Raw genomic sequence first — 23226 nt, 5'->3', positions numbered from 1 at the left:
TTTTACCTTTTCTCTATATAGGTATGTAAAGTGTTAACATTTTATTTTAACTCTTTATGTATGTGTAGTAATGAATTAACATTTGGTCAGTAAGATCTTATTTAATTTGTATAGATTTGAGGTATATCTGCAACAGGTTATGGGTCCAGTACTTAATTCATTTGTGCTTCAAGTTTAAATAAGTAAGATGGCATCCGAAAAAAACTCTTATAATACCACTGACTGGGTCAAATTATCCAACATGGAAGATTCAACGTCGAATGGCTTTGATGAAGGAAAATTTGATCGATTGTGAACGAAAATGAGCAGGGACTTACTGATGAGGAATACTTGACGAAGTATAATCTTAGAAAGGATAAGGCACTAGAAATTATTGTTTTGGCTATTGATCCCTTATTACTGTATATAATCGGTGATCCAGTAGATCTGAAAGAGGCTTGGAAAACCCCTGAGAAGCAATTTTTCTGGTAACAGCATTGGAAACCCCATGAAAGAGTTCCAGAATGGGATTTCGTAATTGAACGATTAAGAAATCTGCAGAGCTTGTACAATGAGGTCTTGTAAGTTGCAATGTCTCATAGAAAGAAGAAAAATGGTCTTAAATGCTTTGAATGTAAAACAATATGAAAGACTATTGGAAAAATTTGGCTTAAGTTGTCAAAGAGAAGGAATCGTTGAATTAATCTAGAGGTAGAGGAAACCAAGAATTTGGTAATAACTATGGAATGAATGTCTGACATAGTGTTAATTTAAGAGATGTGGGATCAAGTTGATGGAATCTGAGGAGATGTCGCTTAAAAACCCCGTTATATCTACCAGGGTTAGACTATAATTTATTGAGTATCTCTAAGGCAACCATAGGGGATACCACTTTAGGTTTCAAAGATAAAAAATGCACTGTCATAGACAATGAAAACGAACCACTAATTAGAGCAACCACTTTACTCAGGAGCAGGTTCTCAGAAAAACATTCATTATTTAATTTGTAAGCATAGATTTGAGGCATAACCTGTTACAGATATGCCTCAAATCAATGCTTACAAATTAAATAAAACCTTACTGCCCAAACGTTCATTTATTACTACACACACATAAAGAGTTAAAATAAAAGGTAGATACTTTACATATATAGAGAAAAGGTAAACAAGTCGAACTTTATCAACAACCTAATCTCCTTGTCAATGAATCTGTGAAACTTTCCAACACTCCTCCTCGCTGAGCATTCGATTGACAAACACCACTCAAGTCTCTAGTCAATATATCGACAATCATCCGTTCTGTTCTATAAAAATTATATAAAAATGTTTTTCCTCAGAGCCTACTCTTGAGTAAAGTGGTATCTGATATCTATATGCTTAGCTCCTCCATGAAATTGAGGGTTCTTTGCCCTAAGCAAATAGCTGATTGATTATCTTCCAAAATCTGTAGGACCTTCGAATTTGTTCCCCACACTCGCCAATAAATTCCTTAACCATATTGCATCCTGCTATGGTTAGAAAGAGCCAAATACTCCACTTTAGCAGTAGACAAAGTTAACAACTTTTTTTTTCTGGCTCCTCCATGAGATTACTCCTCCTCCAATCATAAATAGAAAACCTGAAGTAGATCTTTTATCACTGAGATCACCAGCCCAACCAGAATCCGAGTATACAATTAATTCACCTGTTTCTTGACCATAGTAACAAATTCCATAATCAAAAGTTTGCTTTAGATATCTTAAAATACTCTTCAAAGCAACCCAATGTTCTTGCAATCAACCCAACAGTATAGGCTATATCAGGCTTTGTTCTTGTCCCTAAATACAATAAACCTCCAACCAATGAACAAAATTCTTCTGTTTTCACTTAATTTTCATCCATATTTTGCACTAACTTGCATCCAGATCCTATACGATTGTCTACAAATTTGCATTCTTCAAATCCCTTTTTCATCAAAAAGACTTTAATAAAAGTTGATTTTCCGATCCATATCTTTCTATGAACTAAATCTTATATCACATTTATTTCAAGAAAATAATTTAATAATCCGGAGTCTACAATTTTGAATCTATCAGACAATTTTTTCTTGATATTAGCGATCGGGGCACTTCTTCCAGCAATCAAAATATTGACAACATAAACAGTAATTAATACAGGATCTTTACCTTTCAAATTATAAAGACAAAAATATTCAGTGATTTCAGAAAATCAATCTTCTCCAGATAACTTTCTAAAGTTGAATTCCAGCTCCTTGGAGATTGTTTTAGTCCATATAAACTTTTCTTGAGTTTGCAAAGGAGTTTATCTTCCTGGTTTAACGAATCCCTTTGGTTGTTCCACATAAATGTCTTTGGTGATTTCTCCATTGAAGAATGCAGTCGTAACATCCAATTTATGTACTTCAAAACCATTACCTGTTGCATTTGGTAACCGTGTTCTGATTTTGTCAAAATGTACTACAGGACTAAAAGTTACGTCATAATCTAGTCCAAACTCCAGAGTAAAGCCTTTCAATACTAATCTTTCTTTATATCACAGAAGTTGACCTTTCCTATCCTTTCAATTTTGAAAACCCATCTTGTTTTATTAATATTTCTTCTCAACAGTATTCCAAAATTTGTTTTCATTCAAGGAATCATCACTTCAGTCATAGTTTTGAGACAATCAGGACACTGTGGGCAATTGACGGCTGTATATTTTTTTAATTCTGTTTTTTTACATATGATTCAGGCAACGTCTATCCTTGTTTACAACAACGACTCTTTTTAAACAAACTTTCTTCTAAAACGTGTTCTTGAGCCTCTAACAGCGACATCAGGAACCCGAAGTGTGCCATTATATAGCTCTATTTGGAAGGGAAGAACTGTAGAGCCATTACCAAGGCTCTGAAACCCCCCTCAATGAGTCCAAGTCATCGGTTATCTACACGATCAAGGGATACAAGGAGGCCGAAAGTATCGATGATAGGCCCAGAAGTGGTTGACCGAGGGTCCATGAGGACACCCAGGTTGATCAAGGGAACGAGGTCGAAGATCAACTACAAAAAGAAGTGCTCTATGAGAAAGATGACTCATGAGGCTGGTGTGTCTAGCATGTAGACACTGAGGTAGTTTTAAGTTCAGTTTTAGTAACACTTCAAGCACAGATGGGTAATTGCTGAAAGGAAAGAGCTCAAATTGTTTAAAGCAAATGTATAAAATTTTGAAATCAGACGCATCTCCAAGAGTTCATTACGAAGGAATGGCAGAACTCACTATAGTTTCACTCGGAAGTACTTCTCCTCGACGTATTCACTGGAAGAAACCATGAATAATTCATCAAACAAGATGGATGTCCAGAAATATATACTCCCAAAATATTTTTTTATTCAGTGAGGAAATGAAATATGATAAAGATACAATGGAAATCTTGATAGGATAAACTTATTCCTTACTTTGTTTTATACAAAAATGTAGATAACTTTAGCATTTGTAGTGAATACTCCCATAAAGACATAAAAAATTTACCTAACCATTGTTTTCTTAAAAAAAAAAAAAGACAATGAATTAGCAGAGTTCGTTTTGAAGAAGCTTCATAATCACATGTGGTATTTGATCCAGAGTTGATTCCGCATCTATTTTTTTAGTCAACTGAATATAGGATCAGATTGGCTTCAAGAGCCTGTACCATCATTAACGTCAGTAAATGAAAACTATATTAAAACAAAAAAATATATAGATAATATTTGGCGGGTTAATGACATTGTAGAGAGAGGAATAAAAATGATGACTGACTATGCAAACATAATAACTAAAGATCCCAAGGAGAGGGAGTAGCTCTTCCAAGCTGTGGAATGTTGTGATAGGCTACGATTTTAAAGTTTTAAAAAGAATCTCTTCAATAAATAAATGGATAAATGAAATTATCACTTTTTTGTGATTTGTACGTTTTTATTCATGGAAGTCTAAGAAAATATATAAAATAATATAAAGGGTATATAATTCTGATTTTCAAATTGGTATTAAAAAATTATCATAAATAACAAACTCAGGTGAGTTTATAATTTTCCGATTTTATTATTACTTTTCCACAAAAAAATGAGTAAATATAAAAGAAAATAACATTGATAGATGGTACTATAAATTCTTAGTACTGAAATCCGCGCCCCTCCTTTTTCTCGTTGCCTTCAGTGTATTGGGCATTCTTGATACTTAGACAATAAAATATATAAAAAGTTTAACTCAAAAATGAATATATTTTATTTTTAATGTCTTTTTTGGCATTCACTCGTGTGTTTTATCCATACTTTTTTTTTACAAAAACTACCCAAAATCATCAAAAATGTCATTTTAGAAAACTAAGGCCGATGAGGCAGGGTAAACTTTGAGTTAAACATATTTAGATCTCTAAAAAAATGATTTTCTAGCATTTGGGAAAAATGGGGAAACATATAATTTTTTTTTTTTTTTTTTTTTTTTTTTTTGAATAGGTCTAATTGAGCATGTATCACTCCAATAAAGAGATTCCTTCTCTGGTTTTTTTATCCACTTAAGAAAAATGTCCAGGAACATACATTTCAAGAGAATCTTTGAAATTTGTCGCCATTTCCAAGGACCAATCCCTACGAAAGTAGCTTCCAGGAGATAAAATCCAATTAATAAATCCAAAAAAATGACGGATTAATTATTGCCCTTTTTCCTCCTCTCAATGAAATGTCACAGCCTGATGGAAAGTTCTAATATCGACATAGGAGAAGGAATAAATTTAATAAGACATAATTAATAAGGAATAACACTTAGAAACTTATTAAAAAGAGTGTCGAATAGTGTATGATTAATTATCGATTTATTTTTAAAGAATGTGGAAATAAATAATCGTACAAATAATAATATTGTTTCTCTGTAAATAATGCTATGCCGTATCAACTCGTTTTATTCTTATGACAACTCCGTTTTAATAAATATTTGAAGCTATGAATATAATTAATTAAAGTTATAAGGTCATTGCAGGACCAATTAGAGTTACATGAATCAAGTGAAGGTACTAAATTATGACTAATATTTTTGAATATCTCATCCCATACCACCAATTTGAACAAAGATCTCCTAATTAAGAAGAGGAAGTCTATAAATTGTTTGACCGTTAATACTCATTTTTTAATAAATAAATAAAATAGGAATTTTTCAATAAAGGTGGGTTACCACATCTATCGTGAGTCTATACTTCTAAGTGTATAATTTATACACTTAAACCTATAAACGTACGATAGATGTGGTAACCCGCCTTAACTTACTCAAGCGTACTTTTTAGTTGATGACCCATATGTGTTAAAGGTTTAGCACCACATATTACCTGATATTAAAAGACATAAAATGCTTACTGAAAGCATCACATCAGGTTTTGTCTGTTAAATAAGAAAATTAAAATGAAACTTGGAATTGCATTTAAAAATAAATGATGAATTAAATGAAAATCATCTTAGTTTGATAGTTTATTGCCTGATTATTCCATTTTTATTATTTAATAGGGACTTTTTATTGTTCAACATATAATGAAATTAGTATACTATTAGGGGAACCTAATTACCTAATACAGTAGGTAATAACAATTTTAAATTATAGTTAAAAATATATTTGTTATAGTTTGATATCAAACTTTTAATAAAATGTAAAATGGTTTTTTTTTTTTAAATACAAATTTTAAAAAGTCAATTTTGAATGTATTAGAGTTATTTAAAATTAAATTTTTCTTACACAAATTTGAAGATGACAAAACAATTTATTTGTAACCATAAACAAATGTATTATCTCTGTCTCGTAGCCAACTAATTCAATATGTTATTAAAAATCACATTTTTCCAAGTTTTATATGTCAGCTAAAATAATTTTATAAAATTTTTATAGTTTATAGACAAAAGCCTTAAGTTATCCGAATCATATCTGTAATTTACCGAAGATGTCTGAAAATTGACAAAAATTAATTTTTTTATACATAAAATTTTACAATGTCAATTTTGAATGTATTATAGCAATTTAAACAAAAAAGAATTATACAAAAAGTTGTCGCTGACACAAAAATGTATTCGTAGTTTTATATAAAAATCTGTTTTCTATGTCTTGTAGCCTACTAAATTTGTGATTACGAAACAACATTAAAAAAATTTTATGTCATCTGAAATTTTTTTATGAAATTTTGCTTATTGATAAAGAAAAGCCTCAAGTATTTCGGATCATACCTGTAGTTTACCTGAGATATCCACAAGTTTAAGAAAATTGACTTTAAAAAAAAATGAATCTTAAAAAGTCGATTTTGAATACGTTAGAGCTATTGAAACAAAAAATAATTTGCACAGAGTTGTAGCTCGGTTCATACAAAATAGTTAAATTTAAAAAAAAAAACAAGTAATATAATTAAATTATGCAGAGTAACTTGCGATAGAAAAAATGCATAAAATTATTTTTTTGAAAAAAACAAGAAAAACCTCTATTTAGTAAGTATGACAATTTGGTTGAGGCACCCATTAGGTTTGCAACCTACCCAAATATAGTCGTAATGGACAAGGTTAATGTATTTCTATTAACCTTGGTAATGGAGTAAAATTATTCTATCCAGTAATAAAAAAAACTTAATCACTCACCAATTTGTGCAATAAATAAGTTGTATCGATAAGAGATTTCTTTGCTTTTGTTAAAAATTGTACTAGCTATTTTGATGACGTCACAAAGGAGTCAATTGAGGAGGAATTCAAATTTATATAGCTAATTGTATTAATTTCATCATATTTTTTTAATTAGACAATTGTATTAGTGTAAATTTTTGCCCTCCGACGATTACGGCTCTAAAATTAATTTAATAAAATAGATTAAAAAGTAGTTTTGAATATATAAAAAAATAGTTCCAAACATACATTTTCAAATAAATATATATAACGAAAAAAACAATAATATATTAAGAATAAGTGGATATTATGAACTAAATATGAAATACTCATTTGAAAAACATAAACTAACAATGAGATCTTAATTTTTCATTTATCTTGAATATAATGAAATAGAATTCAATGTAATTATCTTAATAACCGAATGATACCTTGAATAAGCTTTTTTTTGCCCCGTGATTTTGACTCTCCTCTCTATACATATATTTTAATTTTAATAATACTAGGGAAATCAAGTTTTCTAAAGCATCCCCACTTTTATATAACTTGGAATAGTTAGTAATATAAACAAATAATAGTTATTTAAATAATAATAGGTATGCTTTTGAAGTCTCTACTCCTCTGAAAAGAATCTAAATAACAAAATAGAATTTGCAAGTCCAAAATAAAACCGAATGAATCAAATAATCGTTATATAATTTAGATAAATTTTAAATACTGTCTTCAATCAAACAACTTATAATTAGCTCGAATGGCACACACTTAGTAATTTATTTATTTTTATAAAGATTCCAGATTTTCGAGAGAGTAATATTCCAATATGCTAACAAGTAATTTAGCTGATTAGAAGAGGACTCCTGAGTCAGTAAGCTTAGAAATTGCAACGACATTCCTAAGGACTGGGTCTTTCAGTCCTAAGGCCCTAGCTATCTTTTTATTTTCATGACTAGGATTGAAGAATACAGGTGCGCGCGTTTAAAACTGAATACTCCTTTAAATTTTACGCCATGCACATATTCGTGATTTTATTGAGTTGAAACCGGTTTATACTTCGAGGCAAGGGTCTTGACTAGTTATAAACAAAACTCCAACAAAATCTAAATAGCAACAGTGAAACAACACCCGGCAATATGGAGATACGTCGAGTCGCAATTTTGGAACTTTCCGCGCGGGGAAAAACTCCCACTGAAATTGCCAAGGTTCTGAGCTGCAGCCGCACCACCGTTTACAGCGTGGTAGCCAAAGGGACTCCTGAGGCGACCACAAGATATAAGTCAAGGCCTCGAAGGTCGGACGAAATGGTTGCTGCCGAGGACAAGAGAGGCAACGTCTGCGGCCTCTCCAGGGAGTTCAACATCAGCAGAAGGACGATGGACCAACTAGTTAAGAAAGATCTTGCCCTTCAGATCTACAAGAGAACCCCTCGTCAAGTTCTCAACCCTGTAGACAAGGATAAATACCTCGCAAGGTCGAATATTCTTCTCAACAAGCTTAAGAAAAAGGCCTCACTCGCCTGATTGTTCGCCGCTTGACTTCGCAGTATTTGAGCGTTTAAAGGGGATGCTGTCGGGAGTCCAATAAAAATTCAAGGCCAGCTGTCTGCCCTCAAGAATGCCTGAGCCAATCTCGACCAGAGCTTCATCGCCAACTCATGCAGCAAGTTCCGGGCCAGGTTGGAGTTGGTAGTAGAGAACATGGGCGGCCATATTGAATAGACGTGTGTCTTAAGACTCTCTTCTTTCATGTTAAATAAATTAATTCGTCGACCACTTTAAAAATTACAGAATTATTTAACTATTTTTAAATATTTCAGAGTGTTCAGTTTTAGACGCGCACACATGTATAAAAACTAAAAAATAATGAATAATAGCTAGAACGTTCTAGTCATTAAGTTATCGTGTCTCTTTGAAAGGGGATATGATCATGATGTAATTTCATTTACTCAATTGACGTAGTTAGTAAATTCAACTGTTTTAGTTTCTACGAAAGACCGTTAGGACCGTTCCTAGGACTGAAAATTTTTATTAGGACCGGATTCATAGGACTGCAGTCTTTTTTAGTTTTTTAGACCAATCCAACACTAACCACAGATCACATACATCAAGGTGACTATATATAAGGTCGAGGCATTTCTATGCAAACAAAAATAAATTGTGATGTCATGGACGGGATAAAGCTATATTGTTTAAACCTACTAAGTATCTATATAAATTATTGTTTCATTTCTTTGACATTTTTCTACTTTTCAAGCAAGATCCTATTATGACAAAGATGCAATAAGTTAAAAAATATTAGGGATACGAAATAACAAATCTGGGGAAGGTTGCAAGATTCTCCTTGGGGAGGGGTTGCTAGCCATTTTAAGGATTTCAAATTTCCTGTGTCACCTTTATTGGCTTCTTAATAGTTACAAGTAATAAATATTACAATGAAACTTGGGAGGGCCTGAGCCCCCTCGGCTCCCCAGTTCCATGAACTGTAAACAATTTATCAGTATTTCACTAATATTAAATTTAGAGGCTTGTGTATTATTGTAACGATTACATAATGAACAGCAGATGTCACTTTTTATTGAAGGATAAATTTATAATGCAGAACATAGGAAATAATAAGAATTGGTTTTTGCCGTAGATAAGTTATATACTATACATATATAAAATAATATATTTGGTAATAATTAATATTATATTGAATATTTGATTAAATTATAATTAAACTTCAAATTGGCCAATTTGCTTTTTTTATCTTATTTTTTCACTCCCTCCAGTATTAAATTCTAATTGTGCATATAAGTATCTTATTCGTATCATTGTACTTGTCTTGGCGAAGAGATTCAGAACAGCCTTGTCATACTTGCCTCCAAAAGAATCTTCCAAAACTTGACAAAAACGTTCGATTAGTTTTGGATGACGATCTAATAGAGGTAAATGGAATTCCTTGAACTTCTGGTCGAAAAATTCAATATCTTTTAAAAAATAATCAGATTGCACCATCAGTCCTCCTCTAGACAAATGATATATCCATGTTGTCAGTCCATGATCATTCAAATATATGTCACTTGTCTTCTTCCCCAAATCCGGATATAAAAGTTTCATCTTATGGGCAATAAAACTAGATCCATAACTGAGCCCCTGAATGTTGAGATCCCATTTTTTGAACTGATCTAGTGGATGGTTTATTGCAAAATCCACATGAACTTCATGAGGGATATCAACCGTAAATTCAAATTCTGAACAGCTTTCTTCACCAATTGTGATATCTAAGATGTCTCCAGTGATCTGCCTTGTTACAGATTCTTTTTCCTCTTCATCCTCAATTCTATAAATGTCATATTCTTTTTCAATCTGAACAGCCGGATTGTTTACCAAAGTTTCACATTTTTTTCCCAATTTCCAGAATTATCATCCTTTTCATTGCTCCAACGGCTCCAAGGTGAGCATTATCACCACCAGCACTTCTCAAACGGGTAAAAAAAAATTTCAAGGCAATCTTGATTAGTTCTGGACATCAAAATGAAAGAAAGAGGACCATTAGAAATCAAATCATGGTACAAAGCTCGAGTTGATTTGATTGAAACTTGTATACCTCTATACCATCGCAATTCACTCTTATTTCCCCTTCCAATGAATCATGAAGAGTCCTTACAATTTTGGAGTGTTTATTTTCCTTCGCTTCAAGTCGCTCGAGTTTCTTTGTGAGAATGTTTACCTTGACTTTTTGTTTCCATAAATCTGCTTTCGTTTTCTTTAATTCTGCTTTGAGATTATCAGTATTTTCCAGAAAAAGGGAATGTTCTGTATGTATCCCAATATCCTTATTATTTTGCTCCGGTTCCTTTATTTGGTTACCATTTGTTTGTTCTGCCTCCTCATTTCCCTCCTGGAACGAGGTGAAACAAAATCTACTTGGTCTTCACCTTGATTATCGACACTGCTGGGGGGGAGTTTGAGAGAATGTTGATTCATGTAACTTTTTGGGAACTTTTTATCACATTGAACCTCAGGCTTAGGAACAGTGGGAGTAGGAAGTAGCAGACTTGGTACCGCATCTGTGTTTAGCCTCTTTCTGGGAGTCAAATTAAGAAGCTCATGTTCCAGGTCCCTCTTGTAGCTTCCATCATTAAAGTGCATACTACACACTTGTGCATTTTCTGCTTTAAATGTATCCTTCCTCTTGCAAAAATTCTTCCAAATCCTCTGTCAAACCATGTTCTTTGGGAAATTGTGGTATAAGACACCGACAGGACTTTTGCAACAGAAGATTGCACACATTTTATGACGATTTTTTTATGGGGTTGGACTCAGGAGGTTCCACCTAAATAATGAATTATTGATAGTAAAACTTTAACGAAATATCTTTCATATCGTTGGTTACCTTCTCTCCATGTAGATTCAAGTCCATTATTATTTAGATCCAAAGGATGTTTTATAATTATATTGGAAAGTAATTTATTTAATTCTCAGTCAAGTAAAGTATGAAGTATCACTGAGTTTATTTTGATTTTTATCCCGTTCGTGACGTCATCTACCAGGTTAGCAGTGTTGACAGAAATGCCACAACCTTATATATAGACATAGGGTTCTTGAAATACATCATGGACACCTCAAGCAAGAGATGTCCATGATATACATCAACATATAGTTCCAAAATTTATTTTTTGTGGCATTTTCTCTTCTCCAAACAAAGTTCATTTAAACTACAGAGCCGTTCAATTTTTATACTAAGAATTGTTGAGATTTAAAGATTAATTATCTTCGATCTTCTAAAATAATTAAGAGGTTCTGTGATTTAAAATGAACCTTATTTGGAGAAGAGAAAATAGCACGAAGTATATGAGTAAAGTGCTTCCAAAGTTTATTTTTTGTGGCATTTTCTCTTCTCCCTATAAAGTTGTTTTAAAACAACAGAACCTCATAATTTTGATATGAATAATTGTTGAGGTTGAAAGATACTAATATGGAAAGTCCTTAAAAATATATAGTCAATTGGTCTGTTCCAAACTTATATACGTATATTTAAAAAATTTCGATTGATGTGGTAACGCAAGGACTACTTTCTTCTAGCAGTCCTTGTGTAATGTTAAAGCTTTTAATCTTTAGGTAACGTTACCCGCTTTTTGCTAGCTTTTACTTTCAAAACATGAACTACAAATTGGACCAATGAAATTGCAGATGTTTTAATTACGTCATTCACTCACTATTGAATCATAATAAATAATAAATGAAAATAAGTAAAATTAGGGCTTCGCTAAAACAACTCATTTCAAGAATACTTGGAAACATCGTATACGGATTTGTTGGAGCAAATATTACAAAATGAAATGTATAGTGTCAGGGAATAATGTTAAGGGTATTATTAATTAATTTTGAATATCAAAGAAATCGTAATAATAGATCGGTTTTTGTTTTACAATTTACATTTTAGTGATAGGAAGGACTATGCATTGTTTGTCAAAGATTGGGGATGACATTTATCTGGATCCTGGAGGAGAGGGTCTTGCCCTTATTGCTTTCAATACCTCCAAATCTGCTTATTTAAGATATTTCTTTAGTGATAATTTCTTTGAGAGCTACAATTCCGGTGGAAAAATGTAATTTTGTCTATCGGAAGACTCAATTGAGTCATATCCTGATCTTTTCTACATTCCTTCCAGGTCCAAAGATTGCGTCTCCGTTAAAGGTATCCTCATGGCTTTTCGATCTCTATTTGTCTTAGAAAAAACTGTAGAGTCCTGTAGAATGGAAATGCTTCAAAATGATTTAAAAATAACTCTCTTTTGCAAACATTCTGTAAAGAAATCATATGTCTTACCTTTCATAGACTATGAACCACTTAATACACAGATTGAACTTTTTGGACAATCCAACCAGTTCCTTGTCAAGTCCAAAACTTTTTCTGAGGCAGTTATAAATTTCTTAACAAATCAAGAAGAAGTGACGATGTACGTAGATGAATCTCGATTTATGATGAAGAACTTTAATGATGTTAATGAGAAAATGATTAAAAAGCTGAAAAATAAAACCAAGATTGAATCCAATTCCGTTTATACGGAGTTGACACTAAAGCCGGACGAATTCGAGGAATACTCTATTGATAATGCCTCTGAATTGACGTTTTGTCTTAGAGAATTAAGGCCCTTCATTGGATTTGCTGAAAGTCTAGCCTGTCTAGTGAGTGTCAAATTTGAAAGTGGAGGAAGGTAAGTTTAGGGTGCGTATTTATTGAGTTCATCAGTCTTATTCCGGGTTTTTTGTTTTTCATAAAAAGTCCAATCATGTTTGAAATTGATGGAAATCCTTCCTTTAAGTCAAAAATGGTTCTATCAACTTCAAAACATAGTCTTAGGAGTGATTATGATGATCCTAGAGCATCTCAAAGGTCAATTGATACACTAACTGATCAACGATCTCAATTGGTTTCCAATGATTCTATCAGTATGAAACGGAAAACTAGCACACCTTTTATGAACACTCCCCTTGAAAATACTTCCAAGTGTACCCCTTTAAGTCATTTGAATATCTCAGGTATTAATAATGATGATCCTCCCATATCAGAATCGCCTCCCTCCAAGAAAATCAAGTATTTTTTCAAGAGATGTTTTAATAAAACATTTAATCCAAGTAATATAACTGGAGCTCAAGTCGTGCTCGCTCCAGATTCTGATGACGAAAATGAGCTGGATATTAATTCCTAATTATTTTAATTTTATTTATATACATACATACATTTTGCCGATTTACACTTTTTTTTTAAATTTCATTGTGTTCACATTCATAGGCCCTTTAAAAAAGACATATCCCTTAAAATAAACTATGCAAGTGTCTCAATAATTATGCACTTTGATTTCCCAAAAGATCAAGTATTAGGGTACTCACTAAAAATTATTCTCTTAAGATGTAGATAACCTGATTCTACGAATAAATGATTATACAACACATTTTTAAAATATATTGAACTTTGAATTATTATGTATTAACAAGAACATGTCTTGTTAATGTCTTGTGTCTTTATGAATGATAATCATATTCCGTTATTTAATTCTAATTTTACATCATTTGTATCTTGTAAACATCTGGATCATTGAGGGAAATGTAATGATAATGCTAAATAAATATAAGATACAAATTTTAAAGATTACTATTGCCCCTCCCCAATATTTAGGTGTGTACTCTTGAGGTTAGGAATGAAAATATTGATTTGTTCTGTACAGACAACAACAACAATAACACAACTAACCTTTCATCTCTACTATTGATTATATTATTAAAGTTTATTAAAGAAAGAACGTTTGAATAACTCAGGAATGAGATGGGGTTTCCATTTGTTCTCTAGCTTATTGATTGCTCAACCTACTCTAGAAATCTAATTATATTATACGAAAATATATCCGTTTATATTTATTTATATGACTAACAAAGAGGATGTTTTGAAGGAAAAAAGTTTGTTTTCTTGAGTGATCTATCATTATTATTATTATTATTTTGGGAGTGAAGGAATTGAGTAAAAAAAGTGAGATAGTTGATGATATAACGAAAATTACACCTGCAGCAATCAAAAATGAGAAAGACTCTTCTGGGCTCTCTTCTATCCTTTTCCTTCCACATAATATTGTACCTACGTAGGTTATTTGAAAGATTTTTTCAAGAGGGGCTTTCTTCAATAACTTTCTTCTCGGAAGACTCTCAGCTTGTATGTACTATAATGGGTAAAGTATATAACAACTAAATAAGATCATATATATATATATTTCTAATAGTAGTTATTTACCAGACACACATCTTTTGTTCTTATTTTTTGTATTATGTAGAAGAACGAATCTAAAAAAAATATTTCTCATTTTTAGAAAGCGGCAACTATCATCAGTACGGTGCTAGAGAGTCATTTTTATTTCTATTTAGGAGTAAGAGGAAGGAAGAGGCTGTTCTTTGGATTAAAAAAAAACGCTTTTTTGGAGGGAGAGAAGAGGAACCCTGGGCAAAATCGATTAAAGAGCTTTCTCTTATTGTGTATGATGTATTTTTATTATTTAAAAAACTCTTTCTTCCGTAAGCTTCTTCTTCCAATACGCACTCAATTCTCTGTTGTGAAAACGAAGAGTCCCTTTCTAAAGAAGAATAAAAGATACAGAGTATACTTTTGTTTCACTCTTACAAACTTACTCCAAAGACAAAGAAATTGTGTATCTCTTGAGTTATTCAAGTTTTAAAAAAACTCCTCAATCCAATAGAAGACGTGTTCAAATTGTGATATACTCTTCCGACTTCCTGTGTATAAGAAGATATCTGACGGTGGCAGTTGGTCCGGACCCGACTTTGCATCTCGTTTCATAGGTCAAACTTTTGTAATTTGTTCTTGAAGAACAATGCAAAATCGATGAAAGCCGGGAAAGGACATCCTGAGGCCGATTATTATTCTCCCATTTAAATCTGCATTAATTTTCTAATATATTTTTTTTAATTTGATCAATAATGAATTTGTTTTAATGTACGTATTCAAATAAATGCATGTTCTAATATTTATGTGTTAGTCTTATGGATCGACCATCAAAGAGGATTTCGGAAGGACAAAAGAGAAAATGAAACAACTTGGACAAATATTATGGATTTTTACTCTTCATTTTTAGGGGGTGCTTTCTTTCTTTCTTTTCCTTCTTTTCAAAAAGGTGGGAACGCCTTCATTTCATGCTATTAATTCAATCTTTCTTCTATTTTACCACAAAAATATATATAATCTTATTCAGGTTTCGAATCAAAGAAAACTTCGATCCTAAATTGGTTTAAAGTAAGTTCAAGGCATACATAAGTATACAACTACAACCACAGGACGTAAGAGAAATTGAAGTACTTCCATGATGTATTGAACACAATAAGGACATTCCATCTACAGGAGCAAATTTACCGATTCATTTATTGTTCTTTTTTTAATTTGTATCATTTTAGCTTATTTACTGAAATACATGTTTTTATAAAAGCGAAAGATCATTTTGTTCTCACCGTCAAATGCCGCTGTTACTATATGGAATTCTGAATTGCATACATATATAGATACATTTATTTATAAATTCATAAATAAATGTATATAATCACTATTTCAATATGATTTATATTCCAAAAGGGAAGGAGTGGGTGATAGAGTTTGTTTCTATTAAAAAAACTGTAGTCAAAGCATCAAATATAATAAAAATAGTTATACTTAAAATTCGTCAACATATTCCAACCAATACAAATTGATACATATTCTATACACTTGTGTTTTCTTCTTTTTAAAAAAAGAGACTATTATATAAGATATAAATATTTTTAAAATTGTAACTTTGATAAATTTTAAATTCTTTAAACAATAGAGCGCGTAAAAAAATGAAGATAAAATTATTGATGATTCATCCGAGAAGGGCTCGAATCTCTTTATGCATAAAGCAAAGGAAATCAACGTAGGAAAAGTTACCATCATGTCCAGTACGATCTTCACATAGAAAATGTTTAAAGAGTATATCTAATTTATCTTTCGGTCGAACAAAGAAAAGCCTCATGTATCTTGATCTTCTCATTCTAAGATCTCTTATAATTCCAGAGACTCTCTTATAACGAGGATTATCTCTAACTTGATCAAATCTTACTTTCTCAACATCAATTTGAGAAGCACTTTCCACCCCAAAAATGTCTTTAACCCAGGATGAATCTGTTCCTAATCCAATGTACATAAATATGTGTAAACCATTTTCCAAAAGATAAACACCATCTTCCCGTATCTTTTCGTAACTGCACCTTATTATTTTAGGGATGTGACTTTCTGTGGGATCAACATCATGAATTGGAATAAGGCTCGGATAAAAGAATGAAACTGAAGATTTGACATCCATACTACAAACAATACTCATTAAAAAGGCTCGCTCATCACATCCAACATCCTGACCTCCAACCAAAGCATCTGATTTAATGAGACAATTGGTGTAGAGAGGAAGTAATTTCATGCACTCTGGAAGAATTAATTGACCCACAGATGAATTGGATGCACAATTTTTACGATAACAAGCTAGTATTTGGGCACAATTGTTGATAAGTAACTCTTTCACTGTTTTTGGATTTGACTCCATCAGACGGCTGATTGATTGTTTCGCAGTGAAGTTTATTATCGTGTCCAAATCACCTAAAAACAATATAAAAAACCAAATAAAAATATACAAATAATTAATATTTCTTGAGAGTTTTTACTTACATGATCTATACATATCAGCTAAATTGGTACCAGTGTTAAGTGATAAATTAATTATTCGTAGCCTACGCTGTCCAGAACAAGATGTGAACAACAAAGCGATTTGTATATAAACACCATCCTCATCTGTCAATTTGTCATCGTGCTTAATCTCACAAGCTACAGACATATCAGAGTTTATTGAAGCAAGTTCTGTGTCTGTAGAATTGGCCATATAAAAACTTCCAAAGAAGTCAACTGGTCGAACACCAGTCGAAGTTCTTACTCTCATAATAGCATCGAACACAACGGATCGTTTGATATTATGTCTTAGATCACTTAGAAATCTTTCTCCATCTAACTCAGATTGAAAGTAGGTGTATTTGTAAAGTTGACCTCCTGTAAGTCTACAAATTTGACTCAAAGTGGCAACATCTATGTAGGCATTATTGAAAAGGAAAAGATCGACTGAACATCCCACCGAAACACACTCCTGTCCAAGTTCGTTATAGAACCTTGATTGTGGAGATAAAACCGCTTTTTCCTTCTCAGTATTAAGAAGCTTTCGATCATCTCGATTAATAAGTTTTCCTGGGGCATCACAAATAGGAAGATTGTGATGGAAAACAACTAATTTTCCGGAGCACTTTGCCGCTTTAAATGCTTCTTTTCCAGCTTGAATAACAGGACCTAACATGGTTTCAGTTTCACGAGTTTCTCCAAATAAAACAGGAATTTGTTCCATTAGACTGTTAATTACAGATTCAGCATCCTTGATATCCACCATAAAGCCATCAACCAGAGGAACAAACATATCATTAACATCACTGACAGTCATTTGTTGGGGTTGAGTCAGAACACCTTTGATATTGTAAAAATTGATCTTATTGTCATATGCCATAAAACCCACTTTCATTTTATCTTTGTCACAATGGATATCAGTGGGTAATGTTTTGAGTAACTCTTTCATATTTTGGCACACAAGGTTCACAATCCCTTCCTTGATCATTGGATAGGAAACATCAATAGCAAATATGATTCCAGGTGTAAGAGGCTCCACTGACTCTCGACAATATTCTTTTGTGGCCATAACCTCATATGTTCCCATACATAACTCAGGTCTTTGATAATGATCAAGTCTCATTCCATTATGGTCCAAATGTTGAAAATATTCTTGAGGAACATCGGAGGTAGCTTTACAAAATATACATTGAAATCTCCGACCACCATCAACAAATTGCATAAAAGGACACATATATGCTTTACAACGTACACAACGTACAGGACCTCCGGGTCCAAAATCAGTAACGGCGGGTTCTGATTCTCCTTCATTAGTTAAAGCCAATGGTGTTATAACTAAGCCAAAAGGTACTCCACATTGTTTCATAAGATCAGGAGTAGCAGGAATGTGATACATAGTTGATCTAACATATCTTGGAGAGGCATTTCCACAATCTCTCACAACAAACTTTGTTGTAACTAGGGGAGGAACTAATCCCTTCTCTCTTGTATCAAAAAAGCCAGAATTATTTTTTGAATCATCTTCCATTACTGCTATGGGACTAGGCATATTATCCGGATCTAGTCCTCTTTTTCCGCTCGAAGGAGCACCTCCAAACTGAGACTGAGATGGATATCCTGGTTGAGCGCCCATCATTGGTGGTTGCATTCCACCAGCATTTGATACAGGTTGTTGTATATTTGGATATCCACCAGGTCTAAGTCCACCATGGGAATTTGACATACCAGGCCCAGGGGGAGGAGGTAATGTACCTGATCTTGGAGGAAAACCTCCGGGTGTAGACATAGAAGGAGGTGCCCCAGGTGTAGACATAGGTGGCATTCCCATGGGGGATGCACCAGGCGTTAGCATAGGTGGCATTCCCATGTGAGATGTACCAGGCGTTAGCATAGGTGGCATTCCCATTGGGGGTGCCCCAGGTGTTTGCATAGGTGGCATTCCCATGGAGGGTGCACCGGGTGTTTGCATAGGTGGCATTCCCATGGGGTGTGCACCGGGTGTTTGCATAGGTGGCATTCCCATGGGGGTAGCACCGGGTGTTTGCATAGGTGGCATTCCCATGGGGGGTGCACCGGGTGTTTGCATAGATGGCATTCCCATGGGGGGTGCACAAGGTGTTTGCATAGGTGTCATTCCCATGGGGGGTGCTCCAGGAGTTGATATAGATGTCATTCCCATGGGGTGTGCACCAGGAGTTGACATAGGCGGCATTCCCATAGGGGATGCACCAGGAGTTGGCATTGGTTGCATACCTATGGATGACCCTCCAGGATTAAGGATGGGTGATACACCTATTTGAGTTCTACTAGATGTTGATGTGGGAGGAAAGCCTCCAGGAGTAGACATAGGTGGCATACCCATTAGGGGCCCTCCAGGAGAAGACATAGGAGGGAAACCTCCTGGAGTAGACATAGGGGGGAAACCTCCAGGGGTAGAAATAGCTGGCGCTTCAGAGGTTGGCATGGGAGGAAACCCTCCAGGAGTGGTTGTAGGTCGAGCACCAATTGAAGATGGACCACCTAATGGAGACTTTGCTGGCATCATCCCCATTGGAGAGGACACAGCTTGTGTAGACATGGGTGGCATCCCCATTGGAGAGGATAAACCATGTGTAGACATGGGTGGCATCCCCATTGATGAGGATGCACCTTGTGTAGATATGGGTGGCATCCCCATTGACGAAGATACACCTTGTCTAGACATGGGTGGCATCCCCATTGAAGAATGATTAGTCAATGATGATTTTAGGGATGCACCTCCTGGTACAGACATAGAAGACATGCCCGAAAAACTTTCTACAGGTGCTGATGTCACTGGAGTGGGTAATAATTCACTTGTCATAGACGTTTGAATCTTTTCACCTAGTCCAGGCATAGGTGATCCTTTAGAAGACATAAGAGACATTCCATCCGGTGATGACATTAGAGGTGGGCCACTGGCGGAAGATGCAGGAGGAATTCCATTTGAAGATAAAATATTAGAAGGCCCACCAGACGTAGACATTCCATTAAATGATGGCATTGGAGGTGGTCCACCAGTAGTAGACGCGGGAGGCATTCCACTGGATGATGGCATTGGAGGTGGTCCACTAGAAGTAGATGTAAGAGTTATTCCAGCCGATGATTGCATGGGATGTGGAGACATAGAATCAAATCCACCAGAAGATGACATTAGAGGAGGCCCACCTGTTGATGACTTGGGAGGCATATCACCTGAAGATGACATCGGTGTAGATCTACCTATCCCATACATTCCTCCCATAGGACTTTGTGAGGCTATTCCAGAAAGAGAAGCATTTGACATGGATGCATCAAATGCTGCTGAAGATGAGGGATTTGCATCAAGAGGAGCCCCACTTTGTTTGTTTGTTTGAATGGAGGTGGGGGAAGGTCCATGAGTGGATATGGAGGGAGGAAGCGGCGGCAGCATGCTCCCAGGAGTGCTTCTTCCGCCATTCCCTTGTGCTTGTATTAATGTGGATGCCCCAACAGGTGGAGGCATCAAGGGCTTCCCACTCCCCATGGATGGGGGTCCAATCTGCATTGGTGATGAGAGGGAAGAAGGGAAGGGACTCGAGACTGGCGGAGGCTGTCTGGGTGATGGCCCCCCGGATGAAAAAGGCATTGGAGTCCCAAAATGGGGAGTGGAAGGGGAAAACCCTTGTCCCGGGCCTTTGGGTCCAAGGACATTCTGCAAAGGGCTTCCGACTTCTCCAGCCTGAGACGTACCTACTTTTGGAGGATGAAGGCCATTTGTCAATCCATTGGAAGAAGGAATTGGAGGACCCAAGTTCATGCTTCCCATGGGACCAGCGAGTCCAGGACTATCAATTAATCATCATTAGTACATTCATTCACTTGTGCTGAGAAGAATACACTTACCTCACTGCAGGCCTTTGATGGGGGTGAGGAGGTCCCAAGGACATTACTTTACTCTTGTATAAAAACTTGAATGCGACTCAAATATGAAATAGTGCTGGATTAGAGGACTTCAAGATATTCACTTGTCAATGATTAGTTCCCGTTTTTTTGAACGTCTGAGTCCGAATATTTTTTTTCTTTTTCTTAATCATCTCTCTCTCTCTCTCTTTATTCTTCTCTCTCTCTATACCCGCACTCAGGCTTAAACCCGAGATATGAAACGCCACGTCACAACTTCACACAACTCACAACTCCTTTTCTCTTCTTCTTCGTTTTATTTCCTTTCTCTTTCTATCCAGGGATCCTCCTTCGCGGCCACCCTTCTTCTTTCACTAAAAATTCACTTCATTTTCTTTCTGTGTACGTCCTTTTGTAAGCAAAGACAGCAGCTGAAACGTCATACATTAATAAAATATTTCTCAAAGTTGTTACATACTATGTTATAAAATAATAACTTATATTATTTATAATAGCCTAATAGGTAGTAGTAGGTCTTCTTTTTAATCATGGATCTTACGTCACATGCAGAGAGGAAAAGGAGAGAAAATTTTGACATCATGATCATGCACGTCATCTATTACAACGTCATTCCATGCCTAGCTAGCCATGACTTGTTGGTGAGTCAGTTGTGCCTCAGGTTTGTATCAAGGTCTAAATTCTCTTTTCAGATGAATCCATCCTCGTAATTCATGATTCATGTTACGTTCATATTTTTAAATTGATGTCTTTTCAATTTGAGGAACTGCATTAATTGGATATAATCATGTTAATTTTCATGTATGTATGGGTGAAAAATACTAATGAGATTAGCTCATTGGATATATAATATGTAAAATATAATTAATTTTGCCATTAGTTTCATGATTTTTATTGTCTTCATTTCGAAAAAAGTACCCCACTATTAATCTTTTTTTTAAGGATCTAGCTCTTTGTCGTGCATAATTTAGCTTGCCAATGCTCTCCAAGAAAAATTTCTACCTATGTTGGATGGAAAGCATTAAACAAATGAGCAGAACTCAATAATCGAAAATCCCTTCACTCTAATTAATCATCATGCAATAGTATATCATAACTATTAACTAAATATTTATTTACGTTTTTTGAATGTTATTTATTTTGTGTTAAAAAATAATCATGATTATGATATTTCAGGGAAGTATAGGCAAACTCATTTATGTACCCATTACGATTCAGTTTTAACTATTATATGCACTATCTTTGGAATGAAGACTCAAGATGCAGGATTATATTTTTGTCAAAATGGAGATGACGATCATTAGGTCTTGATAGCTTATTGAATATTTTTTAAATTTGATATTCATTTTTAAGAAATTTATTGTACTTATGTATTGATCAAAAAAAAAAAAAATCAAGGAGTAAGTATGAATTAGCTAGGAAATAATTTGTGGATAATATTATGTCCAGTCTTTTCATTTCTTTTAGTAATAATGAGAAAAGAGTATGCAAGTCTAGCTTAAAATCTTATTTTACTATTTGTTGGATATAAATTTAAATTATTTTGTGTACTTTACTACTGATAGTGGAGAGTAAAAAATTAAACCTTTAGTAAAATTGTATTAAGCGTTTTCACTGACGTCATAAATTGCATCATAATTGAAGGAAAGCCTATCTTGGGGGCATAAAATTGATATTTTTACTATATAAAATTCACAAATTCCGAAAAGACCCTGATGTAACTTCATAAAATGGTTTTTAAGAATAAAAAAAGATTTCACACATACATTGTATACTACTTTATGTCAATGATAAACACTAATATTTGAATGAAAAGTAATATGTACTCAAAATCCCTAAAAATAGCTAGATTTGTTGAGATAATTTGTTTTATCTTTCGAGTAATAGAAAAGTAGAATGATGATGAAAAATATCTTATTTTTTCATTTTAATTGTTGACTTATTGTATAAAATATTGAAATAAGCTCGCACAACGATGTACTAACATATTTTAAATACATTTTAGTGTAAGATGTTTACTAAAACTAGCCAAATAAGGAACACATTTTAAATAGAGAATAATGTTGAAGTCCTTTTGATTGTTGATCCCATTTTGACATCCTATAGTTCACTATTTTCCCTTAATATTACAGAAAAGGGGCTTTCATTGTTATGAAACTTGATTGTTAAGGCTCCCAAAATGTCCGACGTCAATAATGAAGACTTCACGGGAAAACGCTTTTTACAAAGTTTCATTATTTATTGAAACTTCTTTGGTATTCAGATTTGAATTTTTAAACTTTTTAAATCCAGATTAGTTATAACATCTCGGATGATGATGCATTTTATGTCTGTTCAAAAAAGTATTATAAGTATTTATTCAAATCCTACGTTGGCAAAAAATGATACAAAAATAAATGTAATGAATTCTACATTACCAAAGAAAAAACACATAAACAAAAAAACGTAGGTGAGTGATTTTAAAATTTAAGAGATATTGTATATATACAATTATTACTAATT

General features: G+C 33.8%; 2 protein-coding genes and 1 long non-coding RNA gene across 3 annotated transcripts; 1 reads left to right on the top strand and 2 right to left on the bottom strand.

The window, feature by feature from the left end:
* Positions 1–6969: 6969 nt before the first annotated feature.
* On the bottom strand, positions 6970–11204 carry LOC121127632 (uncharacterized). The gene is made up of 2 exons (XR_005867881.2): positions 10990–11204; positions 6970–10929 (listed from the first exon to the last, which is right to left on the bottom strand). It is a non-coding gene; the product is annotated as an uncharacterized lncRNA (long non-coding RNA).
* Positions 11205–11822: 618 nt separating this feature from the next.
* Rad9 (cell cycle checkpoint control protein Rad9) lies at positions 11823–13552 on the top strand. The gene is made up of 4 exons (XM_040723051.2): positions 11823–11964; positions 12040–12205; positions 12269–12814; positions 12883–13552. Exons 1-4 carry the CDS (start codon positions 11931–11933, stop codon positions 13307–13309), a joined length of 1173 nt encoding a protein of 390 aa, XP_040578985.1. The 5' UTR covers positions 11823–11930; the 3' UTR covers positions 13310–13552.
* Positions 13553–15496: 1944 nt separating this feature from the next.
* Positions 15497–22315, bottom strand: Sec24CD (Secretory 24CD). The gene is made up of 3 exons (XM_040723050.2): positions 20710–22315; positions 16831–20651; positions 15497–16761 (listed from the first exon to the last, which is right to left on the bottom strand). Exons 1-3 carry the CDS (start codon positions 20751–20753, stop codon positions 15995–15997), a joined length of 4632 nt encoding a protein of 1543 aa, XP_040578984.1. The 5' UTR covers positions 20754–22315; the 3' UTR covers positions 15497–15994.
* Positions 22316–23226: the final 911 nt, after the last annotated feature.

This window comes from Lepeophtheirus salmonis, chromosome 13 (assembly GCF_016086655.4).
Source record: "Lepeophtheirus salmonis chromosome 13, UVic_Lsal_1.4, whole genome shotgun sequence".
Classification (NCBI taxonomy): Eukaryota; Metazoa; Arthropoda; class Copepoda; order Siphonostomatoida; family Caligidae; genus Lepeophtheirus; species Lepeophtheirus salmonis.
This window is presented reverse-complemented; position numbering and strand designations above follow the sequence as displayed.